Here is a 21,927-nt window from a genome sequence, read left to right as displayed (position 1 = left end):
ATCCTGCATTGCAGGTGTAGTTGTTTAGTTTTCTTTTTGATTAAACAAAACCCTTTAATGAATGATTTGTGAAAGGAACACATGAACAACAAGCATAGTTAAATATCACACATAAACTGCCTGCCCATTCTGTTGAATTAGAATTACAACAAATAATAATGCATTTCAATTACTTATATACCACTTTTACCAAGCTCTCAAATGGCTGCACAGATAATCAGGAGGGGTATAATAAAAATGAAAGCACAATATAAATGAATAAATAATAGTGCACAGCCTTTTGTTTGTATGTATATACAAAATCTGGAAAGTAATATTAGATAGTTCTAGTTGATATTGAAATTTATTTAATTTGAAGTAGGTAAAAATAAATATTTGGAAATATTGCAAAGGGAAATGTTTACATGCTTAGTATAAAACAGTGATATATGTTCTAGTAAACACTACAAGGCCAGTGGCACTCACACCACTAGGTTAATTATATATATATATATTGTTAAAAAAGCAGACCACAGACATAAAAAGGTTTGGGGCAGCCACCCGTATATTGTGCCAAAATGGGTTGAAATTGCTTGTGATGTTCACAGGTTTGAGTCCAAAACCGAACTGAATATAACAGGAAAGATTGCAGCTTTAAAGCCCAAGAATGGAAGTTACATCATTGGGATCGGAAGCGGAAGTGTCATCATCATCATCATCATCATTGTTGCCGGAATACGGAAGTGATGTCTTTGATACTGGAAGTGGCGTCATCACTGGCACTGGGACCTAGCGAGATTTCCCATGGATGGCCTGCAGAAGATTGAGAAAGAGAGTTAGTGCAGCTCGCCACCTCCTGGTCTAGCGTGGTAGTACTATTCTTAACACTAGAATTACCAAAGCCTATGAAAAAACTTGTTAATCCAGCCCACCTTAAATCCCTTCGCACCTACCTGTCACCGTCTTTTGTCCTATAAATGTGTCGATGCCATAATGTTTTCCATAATGTACTATACAGGGGTAGTAGTATGTAGCATGATCTTGACTGATAGAATATAAGTGAAGGAAAAAAGCTAACTTTTACAAGTACTATAAATGTAATGTGTTTACACAGATTATTGTAGAAACGGAACACACATGAAATGCATGTGTTCCAAATAACGATCTATTATTTCCACTCTAAAACTCCAGTACTTCACTACCAGATTATCAAGGCATGAGCTGGGAGAACTTTGTCCACGTTCTGCGGCGGTGGGAGCATGGAATAGCAGGCTGCTTGTCTTTATGGGCACATTTACAGGACAAAAAACGCTGACGGAGAGGTGCGAAGGGATTTAAGGTGGGCCTAATTTACGCATTTTTTCATAGGCTTTGGTAATTCTAGTGTTAAGGCCTTTCAGTTGTCTCCCTATCGCACATGTGTGACAACGTCCCCCCTCAGCTCTGACCGAGAGGTCGTGAATCCGTGAGAGGGCAATGGAGTTGGTATGGAGAGAACCCTTACGATGAATAAGCAAGAACTTATATGGTTGAAGATCAAGGAACCACCTGGTGACCTGTGGATTTGACTCTTTGTGTAGGGCCATCCACTGTAAAGGTGCATGATCCGTAACTATAGTGAACTCACGTCACAAGAGGTAAAATCGGAACTGCATAATCACCCATTTAATTGCATGGGCTTCCCTTTCCTCCGCCATATACCTAGTCCTCCTGTTCCAGCAGTTTCTGGCTCGGCAACATAACGGGGTGTTGAACACCATCGACACTCTGGCTCAACATGGCACCTAAGCCTGTGTCTGAAGTGTCTCTCTGGAGAATAAAAGGAAGCGAAAAATTACACTCTTTAAATACTGGTGCTGATTTGAGGGCCTGTTTTAAGTCATAAAATGCAGCGTCTGTCTTATCAGTCCATACCATATTATTAGGAGCCCTCTTCTTTGTTAAATCAGTTAAGGACGCCGCTCTCTCCCAAAACTGAGGTACAAACTGGCGGTAATATCTGGCTAATCCGAGAAATGCTTGGACTTGCCGCTTGGTTCATGGACAGGGCCACTTCTATATGGCATCTACCTTTTGAACCCTGTGGCTTTACAGTACCCCAACCCACCAGGTAACCCAAATATTTAGCTTCCTTCAACCCAAAAAAACATTTTTTGGACTGATTTGAAGCCTGGCTTCTCCCTACGTCCTCAATACCGCTCTGACCTTCTGTAAATGTTCTTTCCATGTGCTGGAATAAATGACAATATCATCTAATTAGGCAGCACTATACTTGTAATGAGGGTGGAGCATTTTATCCACTAGACCCTGGAAAGTTTCGGGCGCCTCCTGAATGGAAGGACACGATGCTGCCAGTGTCTGCTAGGGATGCTAAATGTGGTCTTGACCATAATGGAGTCCATTAAAGTAACCTGCCAGTACACCTTCATCATGTCAAGTGTGGTCAAAAAAGTTGCCTGTCCAAGCCTCTCAAGGAGGTCGTCCACTCGAGGCATTGGATAAGCATCAAATTGGGAGACTTGATTAAGTCGATGGAAGTCAAACCTCCAACTCCTGTCAGGCTTACTAACCAAGACTATTGGACTGGACCAGGGACTATAACTTTCACCTATCACTCCTAGTTCCAGCATGTGCTTGAATTCAAGCTCCACTTCTGCTTTCTTTGCCTTGGGAAGCCGATAAGGATGCTTTTGAACGATAACCCTGGGCTCTGTCACTATGTTGTGTGCAATCAGAGAGGTCCTTCCAGGCTTTTCGCTCTCTAGCACTGAAGTTAAGGATATTTTTCTGAGCGGAGTAGGGATCAGGATCCCTTTCCTTCCACGGCTTCAGCAAGTTTACATGATAAATCTGCTCGTTTGGTCGACGATTGGGTTGCTTCACCAAATAATTAACAAGCTTTTTCCTCTCCTTAACTTCATAAGCGGCTTTCCAATGGGTTAGCAATTTAGAATGGGAGGTAGGAACCAAAACCATGACACAATCCCCTGGGTGGAATTCTTGGAAAGTCATACTGCAGTCATAATAATGGGCTTGTGCTGCTTGCGCCTCCTCCATGTGACTTTTTAATATGGGTTGAACTTTTCCCAAATGATCGCGTAATTGCGCGTTGTACTCCAATATATTTGTAAATGGAAGAGCCTCTCCTACTTATCCTTCTTGCAAAATATCAAAAATTCCCTGAGGTTGCCGTCCATATAATAATTCAAAAGGTGAGAGCCCCGTAGAGGCGTGTGGGACTTCCAGATAGGCAAAAAGCATGAGAGGGAGGAGCTGATCCCAGTTCCTCCCATCCCCGCTGACCACCTTGTGAAGCATTTGTTCGAGAGTCTGATTAAACCTCTTGACTAGACTGCCGGTTTGAGAATAATACACTGCAGTATTTAAGTGCTTTATTTTAAGTAACTTGGACGTCTCCCTGAATGTCTCTAAAGGAAAAAGGTGTTCCTTGATTCAATGACTTCTTAGGGATACTGACTCACACAAAGACCCCTACAAGTTTCCATGCTATAGCTTTGGAGGTAGCTGAGCGCAAAGAAACAGCCTCAGTATATCGGGTAGTATAATCCACGAGAACTAATATATATTTGTGTCCTCGGGCAGAGGTCTGTAGGGGCTCTACTATATAGACCCGATCATTTCAAAGGGGACATCAATCAAGGGAATGGGAACGAGAGGAGCTTGGTCCTTCCTAGGAATTAGCCATGGTTGACACTCCAGATAAGAGATACAAAAACGGCAAACCTTCTTATTAATTCCAGGCCAATAAAACTGGATCTTGATACGCTCTGTTTTCTTGGAGTCCAAATGACCTCCTAGGAGGTGGGCCTGCACTAATTCACAGACCTGTCACCGTTAGGTTCGTTGGGTCCAGTCTGACCTCAAGGGGCAAGTTTAGCTCCCGGCCCGTCGAGGCACAGGACAATAACGTTTTTTGCCTGCGACAGTCCAGGAGACTCCCCATCTGCCTTGCCGTCCCCTATATCTCTCTCTCCGTCGGCTGAATACACAGCATGGAGACACCTGGAGAAGGATCACTCCCTTCTATAACTAGGCCTAAGTTATGATTGGGAGTAGTCAGTACTATACCACATTTATTATTAGACCAGTCTTGCCCCAGGATTACAGAGAAAGGTGGATTTGGGAGGTCGAAACTTGGGGAACTTTTTATGTGATCCTCCATGGCTGATGAAACAGTTTTATAATACTGGATTTCTCTGTGTATGCAAGTTATACTAGGTTTTACTGTTATCCATTGTCACGGTAGTACATATCGGGATCAACAATAGAAATGTTGCTGCCGGAATCAAAAAGTGCTTCAACTTTAAATCCGTTAACAATTACTACTCCCTTATGTGATACCATCCGGGGGTTTGTAAGCGCACATAAGCCTCTCTTCTCTCTCCATCTGCATTCCTCCTTATTTCCGAACAGGTTGCACATCCACAGGCCCGGGGACTTCGAAACAGGTTCCGGCTTGTAAGGAAGTGGCAGATTTGGTGGGACATAATCCCCACAGTGTCTGCTAGAGGACTGTTCTGCTCTTTCAGATTGTGAGGCTGTCCTAGATGTCTCAATGAGCTCATTCATGTTTAGAAATTCTCCACAGACCGGCTGGGTGAAATGTTGAGGAAGATGTCTAATTAGGAAAAAACAGGCTACCTGCTGCACGATCTGGAAGGTGGTCTGTTCAAATGGCCTTGTACTAATTGAAACATTTGCTAAGCAAAGATGCTGATGCGGAGGTCCAAGGGAATTTAAGGTGGCCCGGCATTACAAATATATTCATAGGCTTCAGGGATTCTAGTGTTAAGATAAAAATACTTGACATGAGAGTTGCATATGACATTCACTTTAATAATTGTGATGCCTCAATAAGAATTTTCATGATCTGATAAATTACTACAGGTTATACAAAAATCTTGGATAATCCTTTACTTGCTACTAATCAGTTTCATTCTATATGTTCCTGTCTTGCTAACTTTTTATCAGGGTTCCTTAACCTTTCCTCCTTCCTTGTTATCTTACAGTGTGAGGATATGGATGACTCTGCACTTCAGTGCCTTCTGTCTTTACTAGGCTGTCTCACCAACCTCTTCCTCTTAATTAAGGTTATTTTATCATATCTCTATGATGTGCTTCTTCACCCCTTACCAGTTTTCATGTGCGCGTGAAATGTTTCAGTGTTGCATGTCTTCACAGTCTCATGCATATTTTATTATTAAATACAATCATTTTTTGTTGTTTTAGTTTCTGTATTTCTCTGGTTGCTATCTTAAGTGTTTGTCTCTGTATGATTTTTCTAATCAAATCTACCTCTGCATATACATATTTGAACATTAGAATAATCTAGACGAGAACAGGCCGTTCAGCTCAAAAAAGCTTGCCAGTCCTATCCACTTATTTCTTCCAAAAAAACATCAAGTTGACTTTTGATAGTCTCTAAAGTCTTACTGTCTACTACACTACTTAGTAGCTTATTCCAAGTGTCTATCATTCTTTGTGTAAAGAAAAACTTCCTAATGTTTGTGTGAAATTTACCCTTAACAAGTTTCCAACTGTATCTCTGTGTTATTAATGAACTCATTTTAAAATTAAATCTCTATCCACTGTACTAATTCCCTTCATAATTTTAAACACCTCAATCATGTCACCTTTTAATCATCTTTTGTTGAAATGAAAAGGCTCAGCTCTTTTAATCTATCCTCTTAATTCATCCCCCGTAACCCTGGAATCAGCCTAGTTGCTCTTCTTTGGACCTTTTCTAGTGCTGCTATGTCCTTTTTGTAGCCTGGAGACCAAAACTGCACACAGTACTCCAGATAAGGTCTCACCAGTGTGTTATAAAGCTTGAGCATAACCTTCTTGGACTTATACTCCACACATCATGCTGTATAACCTAACATCCTGTTTGCCTTTTTAATGACTTCTGAACACTGTTGGGAAGTCTTTAGCTTAATGTCCACTATGAGCGCGCCTGTGTCTCTCTCTCTCGCTCGCACACGCGCGCCTGTGTCTCTCTCTCTCTCTCTCTCGCTCGCACGCGCGTGACTGTGTCTCTCTCTCTCTCTCTCTCTCTCTCTCTCTCGCACCCGCGCCTGTGGCTCTCTCTCTCACGCCTGTGGCTCTCTCTCTCGTGCCTGTGGCTCTCTCTCTCGTGCCTTTGTCTGTCTCTCTCGCGCGCTTGTGTCTGTCTCTCTCTCTCGCGCGCTTGTGTCTGTCTCTCTCTCTCGCGCCTGTGTCTGTCTCTCTCTCTCTCTCGCATGCGCGCGCCTGTGTCTCTCTCTCTCGAGCGCCTGTGTGCGTTTGCCTGTGTCTCTCTCTCTCTCTCGCGCCTGTGTGCGTTTGGCTGTGTTTCTTTTTCTCGTGCATGTGTGTGTGCGTTTGCCTGTGTTCTTTTTCTCGCATGTGCCTGTGTCTCTTTCTCTCTCTCTCTCTCTCTCTCTCTCGCGCGCCCCTATGTCTCTTTCTCTGTGTCTCTTTCTCTCCTGCTCTACACCACACTGCTTGGTAATGTTTTCTACATGTCTGTGGTAGTTTTCCGGGATGGGGGCTTCTTTTGTACAAAATCTGCCTTTACATTTACAACCATGTCCCCATGCTCTTCATTTGCTGTTACTGTGCTCTTTGTAGCTCTCTTAGTTAAGAAGATCACCAATGACCAGCACCCTCACCTACATTGCTTTTATTTTTATGAGACTTCTAATGTTAGGCTGTCTGAAACAGAAATCTTCAATTACATTTCCATTACCAGCTTAGCATTGCATAATAAAGTGTTGTGATTAAAGTGTCATACACCACTCTGTTACACAGTATTGTGATCTTTCATTTATTAGACCCATTTTCCAGACGTGCGGTTAGTCTGTAGATCAAATTCATGTTTCAGTAGGCAATACCTGTAAGCATCCTGTGGTTGCTTAATATTTGATGCACCAGGGCTGGTGCCAATTTATGTAGTGTTTTCAAATCTTTAATTATATAATCAATGTTCATATCCTAATCCTGTCCTTCCTTGACATTTATTAAATTGTTGCAGTTAAGATACCCTTGTTGTTTTATTTAACGTGCTTGATGATATTTTTCTTTGTTTTTTCATTTTTACAAATGACTCTTCAATCTGCTATTGAAAGTTGGTACCCAGGTGTAATTTGCTGTCTTTCATATCATACTCAGACTTGACTATATTTGATAGATGAGAATTTACTATCTGTCTTCAGCATACAACTATGAAATAACAAACAAGAAAAAAGACACACTTATAATACTAAAAAGACTAAAAAAAAAGTCTGAAAACTGTCAGTTCTCCCGTTATTATTGCTTGAAATGGCACTGTAATGTTTTTCACAAACTGTTGAATATGTACACAGTACACAGGCTGTATGATTTTGACATTGGGAGGTGAGAGCATACACAATGACATGTAATGGATGGAGTGATTGAGCCATGACTTCATATTTTAACGCAGGGTGAGAGTGGAGTGCTGTTGGCAAATGCACTCGATTAACGAATAGCATACAAGACAAAACTAAACTTACCCTCTGTTTTATCTCTATACAGTTGAAGCAAAAATGTAATACTGGTGGTCTGAATATTTGCTTTAGGTGATAAATGCTTTACAGTTCTAGTATAAAACAGCAGCAAGTCGGGCATCTCTGGTTCAAAAGTGATACTGGAGAATTGTTTAAAAATATATTGTTGTTGTTATTATTATAACTATATATCCAAGAAAAATCGATTCCAAAATGTCGTATGAAGAGTTGTGTTTTAGAAGCTGACATCTTTAAGTCAACAATGCAAAAATATGAATAGATTAATCCTGCATGTGATGTACAGTAACATATTTGTGACTAAACACAATATCTCATAGGACAGGGATGTGAAACTCAATTTTATTAAGGGTCAAAACAAACACTTTATATACCCACTGCAGGCCAGAATATATCAACAAAGATCTCCTTCTACATTTTCTTTACAAACAAGACACACAGGGTATTCATCACAATCATGTACTCTGCCTCATATCTGTCTTGAGACTGTTTTTTTTTTCTTTATCAGCTTTTCTTTTGTTGGATATTGCAGTAGGTTAGGAAAGATACCAGTGGCCATGGAACCAAAATTAGCATTAAGTGAAAAAGTGACGACCGCTCAGGGGTACCTCTAACATTTTTCCTGCCCTAGGTGACATTCTAAATTAGCCCTGTCCCATCCACTCCCCGCATTTTTAATAAATGATGCTAGTGAAATGTAGCAGTTTACTACAGATATTAGGTAACCGAATGTATACATTTTTATTAGCATTTTGGCACCTGAGTATATTTTATTTGTTAGGCAAATAATATATAAATATAACATAATTGGTAGGTTAACTGATTTACAAACAGAATTCCAGCTTTAAAATGTAAATAATAACATGTTTATTTAGAAGGAAAACACATGATGACAGCATTGTATGACTGGGGATCTTGTATAATTTTCACTAATTTCACAAACTGTTCACATTAATACTATGATAGAATAATGATAATATAAAACAGGCATAATATGAATTTATTAAATATGCACTTCAAGAAATGCTAAGATTGTTAAGTATATGCCAACCAGTTTAGCAATCCAACCTCTAAGTATTTTGTTTCCTGTTATTGTGAGGATTTATAATGGGCACAGAAATTATTCTTAAACCATTCCTAAAGGCAGTCCACTGTGCTTAAAAATAAAGGAAGAAACAGAAAGAAAAGTCAATGTAATGTACAAGTATGTACCCGAAATCTTTATTAAGATAAGGGTGAGGAAAAGATAAAAGACACACTTGCTAAAAAGCACACCATAGTAAAATAAAACTAATAACATGGACATAATAAAGAAAGAAAAACTTTAAGATATGGAGCATTTTTGTGAAGCCTAGTGCATTATACCTTGGGATATTAGGAAGACCACCTGTAAAGTACTTTAATTTACACCAGTCAGATTCTGGACACAGGTGAGAATTTGTTGCTAAAGCAAATTATCTTTGTTTATACCGGCATTATTGCGTGTGTCATGATCAATGGGCAAAAAATGGGCATACTGTAAATGTGTTGGTGATAGAACACGACCACATTCGAGTTGGTCAGAAACATATTGCTATCACATGTGTAATGTGTGGAAATGCAAATGTATTTTCTAGTAACATATAACAATCAAGTAAAGAAATTGTCAAAGTCTGTGTCTCTGTTGACTGGCCCGAGATTTTTCTTGACGATTAGAATAAGTCTTTCAACAAGACTGTTATTTCTGTTGTAATGTTGATGATCATGGCCAGTGAAGCTACCTTAGTTGAGGAGATATTAGCCCTATTGGTTTTTTAGGATTTATTCTGTAAATAGTGTCCTTCGGAATGAGTGGACCAATTCTTGAGTTATTATGGGAGCTGATACAGTTTGCAAAATCAGCTTTACAGTAAGATAATCGATATGATGTGCTGTATTCAAACCCAGCATCCCTCCTTTTAAGAAGGCATAGATTACCCAAAGCTAAATGCTGAATGGTATTGGACATCACAAGCAAAGGTGAAGATCAGTCACATTTGTCAACAGCACTGTTTTTATTTCTTGCATTTGCAATAGATATTAACATCATAATATAGACGGCTGGTTTTTTTTTTTTTTTAGAAATTGTGAATAAAAGGAAAGTAAATTTGCACATGACATGAGCTGTTAAGCAAGAAACTGAAACCGAGCAAAACAGCTTGTGCAGTAATAGCAGCTGTCATGAAAAGATGTTGCCCAGAAGGTAATAAAATAATATACGAAGAATTAAGTTCAAAATTAAACAGACTCCACTGAATTGGTCTTTTTTGAGACTCTCAGTTTATAAAGATTTATTGGATAACTTCGTAAAATGGTTACTAATGCATGTCTAAGGTATTAAGTTCTGTAATAAATTTTGAGCTAAATCTTAATTTCCTTTTGACAAAACATGTACAAATAAACTGGTGATGTGCATTGGAGTATGCTCATCCAAACGTTTTTAGTTATAGAGACTAAATTGCAACACCTGACTCTCTAAATTCAGTCTAACAATGTGCAAAGGAAATAATGATATTAAATGTTCAAATTAGATTATAAATATATTTAACATTAATGACATATACCAATCTCTTAACGAAGACTAGAATAAATTAATGTATGTACTTATACAGACTAAAAACATAATTGGACCGATGTACCTACTTTTACACTCTGTAATTTTGCTAATTATATCTCTAATCTAAGGATTTGTAGTTGGCTGTAGTTCTGCCTCAGTGATAAAATCAAAACTTCATTCCGCAGTAAAATACTATATGCACAGATTATTGACCTGCTCCTTGTGTCTTGTTGATACGTTCAGATTACAGTGTTAATTATTGTTACATCTACACTTACACGGCAAAAATGCCCACGAGACATCTCACGGTGTCATACACTTGTTTGGAACAAAGATTTACTTTTTTTTCTTAAACTGCCAACAGGAGAATTAATATAAATATATATCCTTTTTTGCCATTTTTTATGCTGTGTTACTTGCTACCTCAATCATCCTCTTTCCCCAATTCTACATAGAGAGTGTGACTCATCATCAAAAACCTCTTGTTGTTTTGATGTACCTTGGTTTTCTTGCGATGTGAATTGTCCCGTAGTACTGTACTTTGTGAAAACTTGCATCTGATGTCCAAACAGTGATCTTTGTTTGGGAAGTTTACCCTATATATCTGGTTACATGAGTTAATATGGGCAACAGTGAAGAATGTGTCTCTCACTCCAAAAACCAATGAAAATGGTGAAGACTGCCAAAGATGATAATGGCTCAAGACTGTATATATAAAGCTGTTTCGGGTAAGATGGAATACAGTTGAACATTGAAGATATCAATAAATCTAAACTTAGCTACTTGTGTTTCCAGGATTCCAGTTTTTTCACAACCAAGTAAAGGTTCAGGGCTGTATCAGAGCAAGTGAGTTGTTCAATTGTATTTAAAGTCATCTTGGATAAAACACTACTTGTGGCCAATGAGATTCATTCTACCAAGTCGCCATTCTTCAGACGTTTCCTTACTAATTATTAGCAGTTTTTATGAAAGTTAAACAGATCTAAGTCATATTTGAATTGGAATGGATCTGTAAAGAAGTTGTTGAAGTGTCCTACTTGTGAAAATATGTAAACGATTTAACCTTGTGGGCAAAACAAGGGTACAGAAACTTCAGAAGTCATTTTAAAATTGTTCAATTTTGAATGACATAGAATGTGATTAGGGTTTGATTTAGAAAAGTTACAAAATATGCATATAAATTGCAATATATGGAAGTGAAGTTAATACTGAACTATCATCGTTACAGGAACTCCGACAGTGTCAAACAAAGCAGCAGCAGGCCCTTGAACAGCTTTATAAAACCAAAGAAGAAAAGCTGCGAGAATTGGAAAGAAGGAAAGAGGAAGAGGTTTTAAGAAAAAGGAGGGAAGAGGAAGATGCAATCAGGTAACAGAAAATCATAGTTTAAAGAACAGATAATAGGAAAATGGGAATAAAGGTTAAATGTAAAAGTTATGTTTCTCAGTAATTGAATCACATCTATGACTTTAAGCTTTTATTTCAGCATATTCAACTTTTTACATTACAGTAGAATATGTAGTATATTTAATTCTTTTATTTGTGATACACATCAAAACAGGCAGTTCCTCAATGTGTATAACAGACGATGTGTATAGTTACACAATACTTTCTGCCCTGTATCTGCAAAAGAAGCATAGCAGATGACAAAAATGTTGACAAGTGCATTTAATGTATTTGAGCAATCATTAGCGATTCTGTCATGGTTTCTTATTGGCATTACATGAATTATGAAATGTGCCCCATTTTGCTCTCTCTTTGGTCGTATCACTTTGTGCACATAGAGTATTCTGTTTTTAAGGGCTGCGTTTTTCAGTGTCTCATTTGTTTGAGTTTGTTTTCACATACATCTTTTAAGTAGCAATGTTAATGACAAGTATTTCATGATTTGCAAATGGTCAGTCAGAAAAAAGTTAAAATATTAATATTATAAATAAAAAAACAGTTAAAATACACACTGTACATTTGGTACCTACTATTTTTAACCCTACAAAGTTTGAACATATTCAAATATTTAATTTTTTAATATCCCATCCTTTTGTTTAGTGAGATTTGATAGCCCTAGAGTAGACTTTAGTTTTATATTCCTTCAACATCTGTATGCCTTCCTGCATCACAGGTGCTACTATAATGGGATTCCAGCTTGGTATTTCACATTTAGCAGCTTTACTTAGCTCAAGCATGGAATTCTTTATATGTTACCCATACCTCTGAACTGAAATACAAAGGTGCAAGTCTTTTATTATTTCATTTTTATGAGAAAGCATGTTTTTTACCTCAGTAAAAGGTTTAAGGAATATGCAGTGATCTTATGTGAAACAAGGTTGACTCTTTAAATAAAACAAAATTATTTTGTGCTTAATACTTTAAAATATATAATTAATCATGCATATTGTTAACTGCATGTGTTGAACATGAAAATGTTGAACAAATGAGCAGTGAGGTGCTGATGCTTATCTAAAACCTGACTGTGTTTAAAGCAACTTGTAAAGAGATGAAGGAGCTACTGGCAAAACTGCAGGGAACCCATTCATTTTAAGAAATTGTAACATTCTGAAAATATACCAAAAAAACATAAACATTAATTATACAATTAGATTTTTGTGAGAGTTTGGGTATACATATGAGTGTGCCCTTGAATTTGCAAATGTCTTTTGCTCAGTGCTGCCAGGATAGACTCTGGACCTCTGTGACTACAAACTTGAGCTGGTTTAGGGAAATGATGCAAAGTTGTATGGATGTAAGATTTATTAAGTGTATCCATGTATCATAATAACAGTATTGCCATTTGTTGGTATTTTATCAGTATTTTTATCTGTTGCAGAAAAGCCAAACAAGAAAAAGAGACTCTTTGGAGAGAAAAGCTGAAACAAGAAGAGGAAGAAAAACACAAGAAAATTCAAGAAGAGCGTGTCCAGAAAATACGCTTGGAGGAGAGACTAGAGGCTGAAGCCAGAAAGAAGGAAGCTGAAGAAATGGCTGAAAGAGAGCGTAAAGCTTTAGAAGCCAAAAAGTTCAGAGAACAAGAAGAATTAAAAAGAAAAGCAGATGAAGAGAAAAACAAACAGAATCAACTTAAAAGGCAAACAGAGAGGAGAAGCTGGAAGAAGGAGAACATTAATTCTGATGAACATAAAAACTGGCAAGAAGCACTGAGTGAGCAGCCAGGTTTGGAAAAACTAAGCAACTTGAAGAGCAGTACCCAGAAAGAACTATCATCTGTACTTAAAGTGGAAAGCTTAAATGAAAGGAAAATGAATGAAGGTATGTATAAAAAAGTTTAAATAGCTTTAGTTCATGCAAGTGACAAGCTATTTTACCCTTGCAATTCTTTCTGACTGTTGAGGCTTTGGGCAAAACTGACTTTTAATTAGTAGAAAATTATTTTCTTAATTAATGATCTTTTGTTTTGGTTAAGTAAAAAAAAATATTTGGTGGTATAGTGGTGGTAGCCTGTCTTTACAACTTAAGATGAAATTAAACCTGTTAGATTGTGTAGTGGCGAGTTGTAGACTTCACAGCTAATGGTCACATGAGTGCACTGAATGTCTTAAGATTAAGTAAGTGAAACTGAGTCTGAAAATACTTGGGGAAAAATGTTTTAAGATAACAGGACTTTAAGAGGAACAATAACACATATTATGATGTAAGTGAATATTTAATTGCTAGGGAACAGAATTAACCCATTGTGCTGGTCCTCTGCTGTGAAAATGGCATACATTTCATAAATTAATATTGCAGTTCTGCACTACATCCACATCCATCCATTATCCAACCCGCTATTTCCTAACTACAGGGTCACGGGTGTCTGCCGGAGTCAATCCCAGCCAACACAGGGCACAAGGCAGGAAACAAACCCCAGGCAGGGTACCGGCCCACCGTAGACTACATCCAGATTTGCTTGGTAATTTCCTGGTTCTAAATTTCTCCACTGAAGGTCCATGTTTCTTGTTGTAAAGAATAGCGACAGATTTGAGAATGTAATGTTATCTTTAAGAATAAGAGCTTTAAAACTAAAGCGATTATATTACAGGGTTATTGATGCCTTCCTTTTCTGCAAGTTTGCATTGGATGTCAAATTAAGTATTTAACACTAGAATTACCAGAGCCAACGAAAAAACTCATCAATCCGGCTCTCCTTAAATCCCTTTGCACCTCTCTGTCAGCGTCTTTTGTCTTCTAAATGTGTCGATAAGCCCATGCAGCCTGCTATACCATCCCCGCACCGGCTGAGAATGGGCAAAAAGTTCTCCCAGTTCCTGCCTTGATTGATTATCTGGGAGTGAGCTACCCAGAATTGTAAGGTGAAATAATTTGATGTGTGTTTTATGGCTACAACAATGTACGTAAACACATTGTTAAAACAACATTTTTCATATTTTAGTAACAAATGACAAAATGTTGACATGAACTGTATAATGTATGAAGGCTGATGGCCAAATATCAAATAAACACTGTCACAAAAAGTTCAAGTGTAATACGACAGCTTCCGTGGTGCTGTGGTTAGAACTGCGGACTTATGATTTAGATGTCGTGAGTTTGAAACCAGCTCCCCGGCAAATTTACCGTTTTGAGTAGTGGGCTGCACTTATTGTTAATATTATACAATAAAAACACATTTGATTTGTACCTGTAACAGCCAGTGTAAATTTATAGTTCTTGTAAAAGTTAGCTTTTTTTTTTTTCACTTTTATTTTCTCAGTCACAATCGCGATACAACACACACCCCCCGCCCCAGATCTGACGCGGTTACTTTTTATCTGAAACAGGGAATAACTGTAGATGTTAGTGGTGTTTTGAGACAATGGAACTGGAAATGGAGAGATAAAAGCTGACACACAAACGCTGGTGAATCTGCCTTCTTCGTATTTCACTGTCACTTGAATTTTTTTTTTTATTCAGTTTTATTGAGTGTTCCTGCTCACACTGAATTAGTATGCACCTTATGGTCCATGATGTCAAAGCCGCACTGACAAAAACACAGAGACATAGGTGTATATGATATTTGGAATAACTCATTTTATGACCTATATAGTACATTTCGGAAAACATTGTGGAACAGATACATCATTATTCATATTCATTCCCATGACTTCTTGTGCTTGTAATCAGTGAACACGTTTTTTTTTTCTTTCTTTTCAATCTTACCCATATAGTCATCAACAACAACAACAACAACAACAACCACCTTTATTTATATAGCACATTTTCATACAAATAATGTAGCTCAAAAGTGCTTTACATGATGAAGAAAGAAAAAAAAAAGACAAAGTAAGAATTTAAATAAGAGAACACTAATTAACATAGAATAAAAGTAAGGTCTGATGGCCGGGGAGGACAGAAAAAACAACAAAAACTCCAGATGGCTGGAGAAAAAATAAAATCTTCAGGAGTTCCAGGCCATGAGACCGCCCAGCCCCCTTTAGGCATTCTACGTTACATAAATGATCAGTCCTCATTATATTCAGAGTTCATGGTGACGCAGATCGCCACCACAGAAAACTGGAAAAAGAACAGAAGAGAGAGTAGGGGTTAGTACGGATTTTGGAGCCACCATGAATAGTAATGATAATTAATTGAATATACAGAGCATCAGGACTAAAATGAAGTTATGGGAAAGCCATGTTAAAGTAATGTGTTTTTGGCAGTTTTTTTAAAGTGCTCCACTGTAATAGCCTGGCGAATTCCTATTGGCAGGCTATTCCAGATTATAACAACAGAAGGCCGCCTCACCACTTCTTTTTAGTTTAGCTCTTGGAATTTTTAAGATCTAAGGTTATGATTTGGAATGTAAGGTGTCAGACATTCTGAAATACAAGATGGAGCGAGATTATTTAAGGCTTTGTAAACCATAAGCAGTATTTTAAAGTCAATTCTAAATGACACAGGTAACCAGTGTAGTGACATCAAAACTGGAGAAATGTGCTCAGATTTTCTTTTCCTAGTTAGGATTCTAGCAGCTGCATTTTGCACTATTTGTAATCGATTGATGTCTTTTTTGGGTAGTCCAGAGAGGAGTGTGTTACAGTAATCTGCCGACTGAAAACAAAAGCGTGAACTAATTTCTCAGCATCTTTCAGTGATATAAGAGGTCTAACTTTTGCTATATTTCTTAAGTGACGAAATGCTGTCCTAGTGATCTGATTAATATATGATTTAAAATTCAGGTCAGAGTCAATAATTACCCCTAAATTTTTTACCTCCATCTTGACTTTTAATCCTAATGCATCAAGTTTATTTCTAATAACCTCATTATATTCATTATTGCCAATCACTAAAATTTCAGTTTTATTTAGCTTGAGAAATTACTACTCATCCATTCAGGAACACAAGTAAGACATTGTGTTAGTGAAACAACAGAGTCGGGGGTCATCAGGTACTATTGATAAATACAGCTGCGTGTCTTCAGCACAGCTGTGATTGCTCACATTATGCCCTGAGATAATCTGACCTAATGGAAGCATGTAGATCGAAAAGAGCAGTGGACCCAGGATAAAGCCTTGTGGAACACCATATACAATATCATGTGTCTTTGAAGTATAATTACCACAGCTAACAAAGAAATTTCTACCTGCCAGATAGGATTCAAAACAATTTAAGGCACTGCCAGAGAGGCCCACCCACTGACTAAGGCGATTTCTAAGAATATCGTGATCAATGGTATCAAATGCGGCACTCAGATCTAAGAGGATGAGAACAGATAAATGGCCTCTGTCCGCATTTACCCGCAAGTCATTTACTACTTTAACGAGTGCAGTTTCTGTAGTGTGATTTGTTCTGAAACCCGACTGAAACTTATCAAGAATGGCATGTTTATTGAGGTGGTCATTTAGCTTCATAATGACTGCCTTCTCTAGAATTTACTTAAGAAAGGCAGGTTAGAAATAGGCCTAAAATTTTCAAAAGCAGAGGAGTCAAGATTATTTTTCTTGAGTAGGGGTTTAACTACAGCAGTCTTAAGACAGTCCAGGAAGACCCCAGTATCTAATGCCAAGTTTACTACGTCAAGAATACTATCAGTTAGCACGCCAGATGATACTTTGAAAAAACTTGCTGGTATTGGGTCGAGGATGTAGGTGGAGAGTCTCAGTTGAGAAATTATTTTATATAAATCAGGTAAATCTATCCTAGTGAAAGAATTTAATTTGTTTATAATGGATTACTGGGGTTTAAGAGGATCAGTGTTGGGGAGATACATTATTTATAATATAAATTTTTTGATTGAAAAATACAGCAATAGCCTCACAATTTTCACTGGAAATATTCTGGAGGCATTCCATTGAGTTACCTGGGTTTAGCAGATGATCAATCGTAGAGAATAAGTCTCTGGGATTACTAGTATTGTTATTTATAATTCTAGAGAAATAGCAGCGCCTCTCAAGACGGACTATGTTATTGTATTCTGTTATTTTCACCTTCAGTATCTCAGTGGATAGTTCGTTTAGTTTTTCTCCATTTACACTCAGCTCTCCGGCATGTTCTGTTTAAATCAGACACTCTTTGGGTCTTCCATGGTATAACAATGCTAGAAGATTTTTTAAGTGTCTTTTCAGGTGCGACTATGTCAGCAGCAGCTCTCACCCTAGTATTGAAATTTTCCACCTTACAATTTACATTATCCTCACTATTGTAGTTAGCACTACAAACGGACTAGTTGCTTAGAAAGTTTGTAAATTTTGAAGCTGCTGATGAATCAAACAAGCTTTTTTTAACAATATGCTTCTTGTGAATGTTTTCTATCATTATTTCTATATTAAATAATAAAAAAAAATCGTCTGATAGACCAATATCAATGCTTCACATCAACTTTTACTCCTTAAGTAATTACTAAGTCTTATGTATGACCTGCTTTATGTGTAGGGTGACTAACAAGCCATTTCAAATCAAAAGAGTCCAGGAGATTCATAAATTCTTTTACTTTTGGGTCACACTGATTATCGATATGAAAGTTAAAGTCTCCAACTATTAGGAGCGTGTCATAGTTTGTAATTATAATTGACAAGTTTGAGAATTCCTCAAAGAAAGACGCATTGTATTTAGGATGTCTATACACGGATAATACTAGAAACTGAGAAACTCCATGAATAACAACGGCAAGATACTCAAAGGACTTGAATTTGCCAAAACTGACATCTTTACACTTTAACCGGCTCAAGTAAGTGTTTGCTAAACCACCGCCTTTCTTTCCTTGGTGATCCGCACGAGCAAAGCTGTAATTCGGAGGCACACATTTGATTAAAACAGCCGCGCCATCAGAGCTAAGCCACGTTTCACTAAAATAAAATGAATTTTTCTATCACTAATAAGTCTCCACATTTTGGTGTACAGTGATGTTTCTTTTGTACTCCAGGACATGCAGAGGAAAGAGTAGTACAGTGATCCCTCGCTATATCACGCTTCGACTTTCGTGGCTTCACTCTATCGCGATTTTTTTCTCATACACACTTACGTCACTATGCATACGCTTTCTGAGAACTTTTATCTAAACCCTACGATGGCTCCTAAACGTGCTGCTTTTTCTAAGCCTCCTGACAATAAAACTAAGTGCCGGAGGAAGATGCTTACTATCCAGGAGAAGGTGAAACTCTTGGATATGATTAAAGATGGCAATACCCTACAAAAGCCTCCTCACGCATATGAAAAGACAGCGCCAGCAACTGCCTATCAAGATGTTCTTCAGCCGTGCACCCAGACACCCACTGTCTACTCCTAGTACTCCTTCAGCGGAAGAAGACAACAACGCACCTGCTGAAGATACTGCATCACCTCTGAAGACTCTCCTACTGAGGTCGTGCCTTCATATGTTAGTGGTTGTGTGTAAGAACTGTGTGTGTGTGTGCAATTAAATGTACAGTACAATAATCTACTATATAGAAGCATTCGGGATTGTCCTTCCATCCCATGAGTGCAAAGCGTAGCGGTATTCCGCTTATCACAGACTTACTACTTGCGGCTTGAGGTATGAAGCGACGCGATGTGAGCAGAGTTCTGGTGCTCCCATCGTTCCCTTGCTTTTGTGCACGATGCGCTGGAAAAATAAGACAAAATTATGTCTCTGGAAATAATTAATGTTGATGGAGTACAAATGCCTCACCGCGTAGTAAATATCAGGGGAGATGGTGCTTGCTTATTCTCATCTATAGCCTATTTAGTGCATGGAACTCCATCTTTAGCGGTACAGATTCGGGCTGACGTACGACTTTGGACACGCACTTGAGGGGATAAAAAAAAACTTGGGTTTTCGGGAGATGTTATGAATGGGCACTTTGATGTTCTCATTCCCTACACTTACATGCCTGATGTACACATGGAGCGCACAAAAATTGAGGATAAAAGTCGGTCTTATTTTCTCTTATTTTGTCTATTATATTAGATAATACAAGTGTAATGGTGACTAAAGGGTGTTATTTCATGTCTAGAGGGCTCTAATAATGTTAAAAAACGTACTTAGAAGGTCGTAAACAGGTTTTCTATACTCTAACTGCGAAAATATTTGATTTATAAATAAAGAATCCTACTTCGCGAAAATTCATTTATCACGGTAGAGTCTGGAACGGATTAACCGTGATAAATGAGGGTTCACTGTATAGAGAAGTCAGTTCCGCGCTATATGCAATCATCAGATTCGAATGTTAACAGTTCCCACACACCCAAGGACCGTCCTTTCACAACATTTACGACATGTGTACCTGTTGCAATGTACACACTTCTCTCTGTGCTGTGGTTACTATTACACTGAAGAGGCTGGGGGAAGCGGCGGTCTTGGAACAGAAGCTTGTCGATGTTGCATCCTCTCTTGCTTTCTCCATCACCTTTTTTTTGTAAGAAGCGACCACAAAGTTCCTCTGCATGGTGAGCAAAGAACGGTCTTCTTTTCTCAGTGGCCCCCGTACATGGCTTGTATAGTACATGTGCGTTGATCTCTGTCAAATCAAGCATGTTATGTCACAAGCAACCGGCCAGCTGCATGTTCCTGCTCACACTGAATAAGCTCACGCCTTCTGTTGCACGATGCACGATGTCAACACAGCACCGGGCAAAAAAGAAAGAGACAAATATATTTGACATTTTGAAGAAATCATTTTATGACCTGAATAGTACCAATCAGAAAACATTGTCGCACTAATGCAATATTATTTGAAAACGAACAGCACCGGACCAGCTGTAAATGTATGGTATTTCTAAAAGCTTAGCTTTTTTTCAGTTTTATTCTCTCAGTCACGTTCAGGCTCTCCCTCACAAACCTTCTGATCTGACTCTAACTAACAGCTCCAGTATAAATTCACACCCGATCTGATGCTGTTCATTTTATAGTCTTCACACATTTAAGTGTCTTGTATGTTGCTGACTTTTATAGAGGCACTCTTGTTTTAGCTATGATTTTCCAAATGGCTGCCACAGTAAACTTCACAGTACTGCATTCTGGCCAAAAAATGTATCTTGTATCCTGTATGATGTCTACTTATTACATATCTGATTATTGTTATGGACAACACTTCTGTGCACTCCTTACATGGAAGAAATAGTCCCAAAAAGGTCAGAAGTATCAAAAAAAGTTGTTTATTGAACTATATAGTACATACAGTATAATAGATTGAGATCACCAAGTATTAAATAGAAGAGGAAGAAAAACTTTTCAACTTAGCCTACCTACACAGGCTGTGGTCTTTTTGGGTTATTTGGCACTCTAAATTGCCCACTGTATAAACTTATAAACTCTTCCACCCACCAGAAAACTTTCTTTACCAAATTTTTGACCACATTACCTCACTGCTGGTTAGACTTTTTGCCTTGTCACCCACTGCTAAACTCTGTGGGCTTCTGACAGGATTAACATTTAAACCTAACCTAGATATTAAGTTGGAGAGAAGAAAGCCCTCTGAAAATCCAAGGCACCTTTCTATGTACCAGCTGTAACTTTACTTCAGAGATACGGTTTCTGTTTAATTGTCTGCTGCCTAATGTACAGGGTGCGCACAAAATCCGTGTACCCCTATCTTTAGGGGCATTTACAGGAATAACCATGAAAATTTGGTTCCTGTGGACATCAGCCCAAGTCTTCCTGGTACTTCGAGATGTGTTTCCGGCATCCTGTCTGGTGCTGCCACCTGCTGCAGCTCAAGAAATCGCAACAATGTGGCAATCGTTCCAAGACGATGCGATGGGTGACACAAGTGTTTTCATAATCGAGGAGCGTTTGGTGGCCACTGTGTGGGTTCACGAGCGGCCTTGTTACTGGGAAATCGATCAAAAATGTCATGGATGACTTTGTTGTGCGTTTTGGGAAGGCATTGCCGACAAAGAGGACGTTGTTGCAGTGGGAAGAGAAGGCTTTTGCACCGGGCAGCGTCTGAGATGCACCACAAAGTGGAAGGCCATCCATAAGGCATGAAACATGTGCCTAAGTGGCAGAGTCTGTCCAACGATCCCCAATGAAATCCACTCATAAATGTGCTGCTGATTTGGGAACAGCGGAATCTACAATGCAAAAGCACATCAAACAGGACTTGCAAATGAAATGCTGGCGTCCGTTGCACGTTAACGAGTTATCAGATGCCGAATTGGGCAGACGTACGGAAGCTTGTGATCTGATGCTGCACCAATTTACAACAAATGCTGAGAAGGAAAAGGTTTTGTTCTCTGATGAGTGCGCGATTTATCGCAGCTTCAACAATCGAAGCGTGTTTTCAAAAATCTCCAAAAGATAGGGGTATACGGACTTTGTGCGCACCCTGTACTTTACTGTCAACTACCTTTCTGGGTGAATCTTTATTGTGTTGTACAAGTTTCCCATGACCCCTTTCTCACTTTAGTGCTCTTGAAGTA

General features: G+C 38.4%; 1 protein-coding gene across 3 annotated transcripts in view; it reads left to right on the top strand.

Moving 5' to 3' along the window:
- Positions 1 to 21,927, top strand: part of LOC120526080 (intersectin-2-like) — a 299,488-nt gene that overhangs the window by 183,438 nt on the left and 94,123 nt on the right. For 2 of the 3 annotated variants that reach the window (XM_039748966.1, XM_039748967.1), the window contains exons 17-18: positions 11,330 to 11,469; positions 12,926 to 13,365. In XM_039748966.1, coding sequence (XP_039604900.1) covers positions 11,330 to 11,469; positions 12,926 to 13,365 — 580 coding nt within the window. Of the gene's footprint in view, positions 1 to 5,009; positions 5,091 to 11,329; positions 11,470 to 12,925; positions 13,366 to 21,927 lie in introns of all 3 variants that reach the window. The other variant, XM_039748968.1, reaches the window with a different exon arrangement.

The sequence above is a fragment of the Polypterus senegalus genome, chromosome 3, assembly GCF_016835505.1.
Source record: "Polypterus senegalus isolate Bchr_013 chromosome 3, ASM1683550v1, whole genome shotgun sequence".
Lineage (NCBI taxonomy): Eukaryota > Metazoa > Chordata > Cladistia > Polypteriformes > Polypteridae > Polypterus > Polypterus senegalus.
The sequence above is the reverse complement of the archived record's forward strand: the minus strand, read 5'-3'. Positions and strand labels throughout refer to the sequence as shown.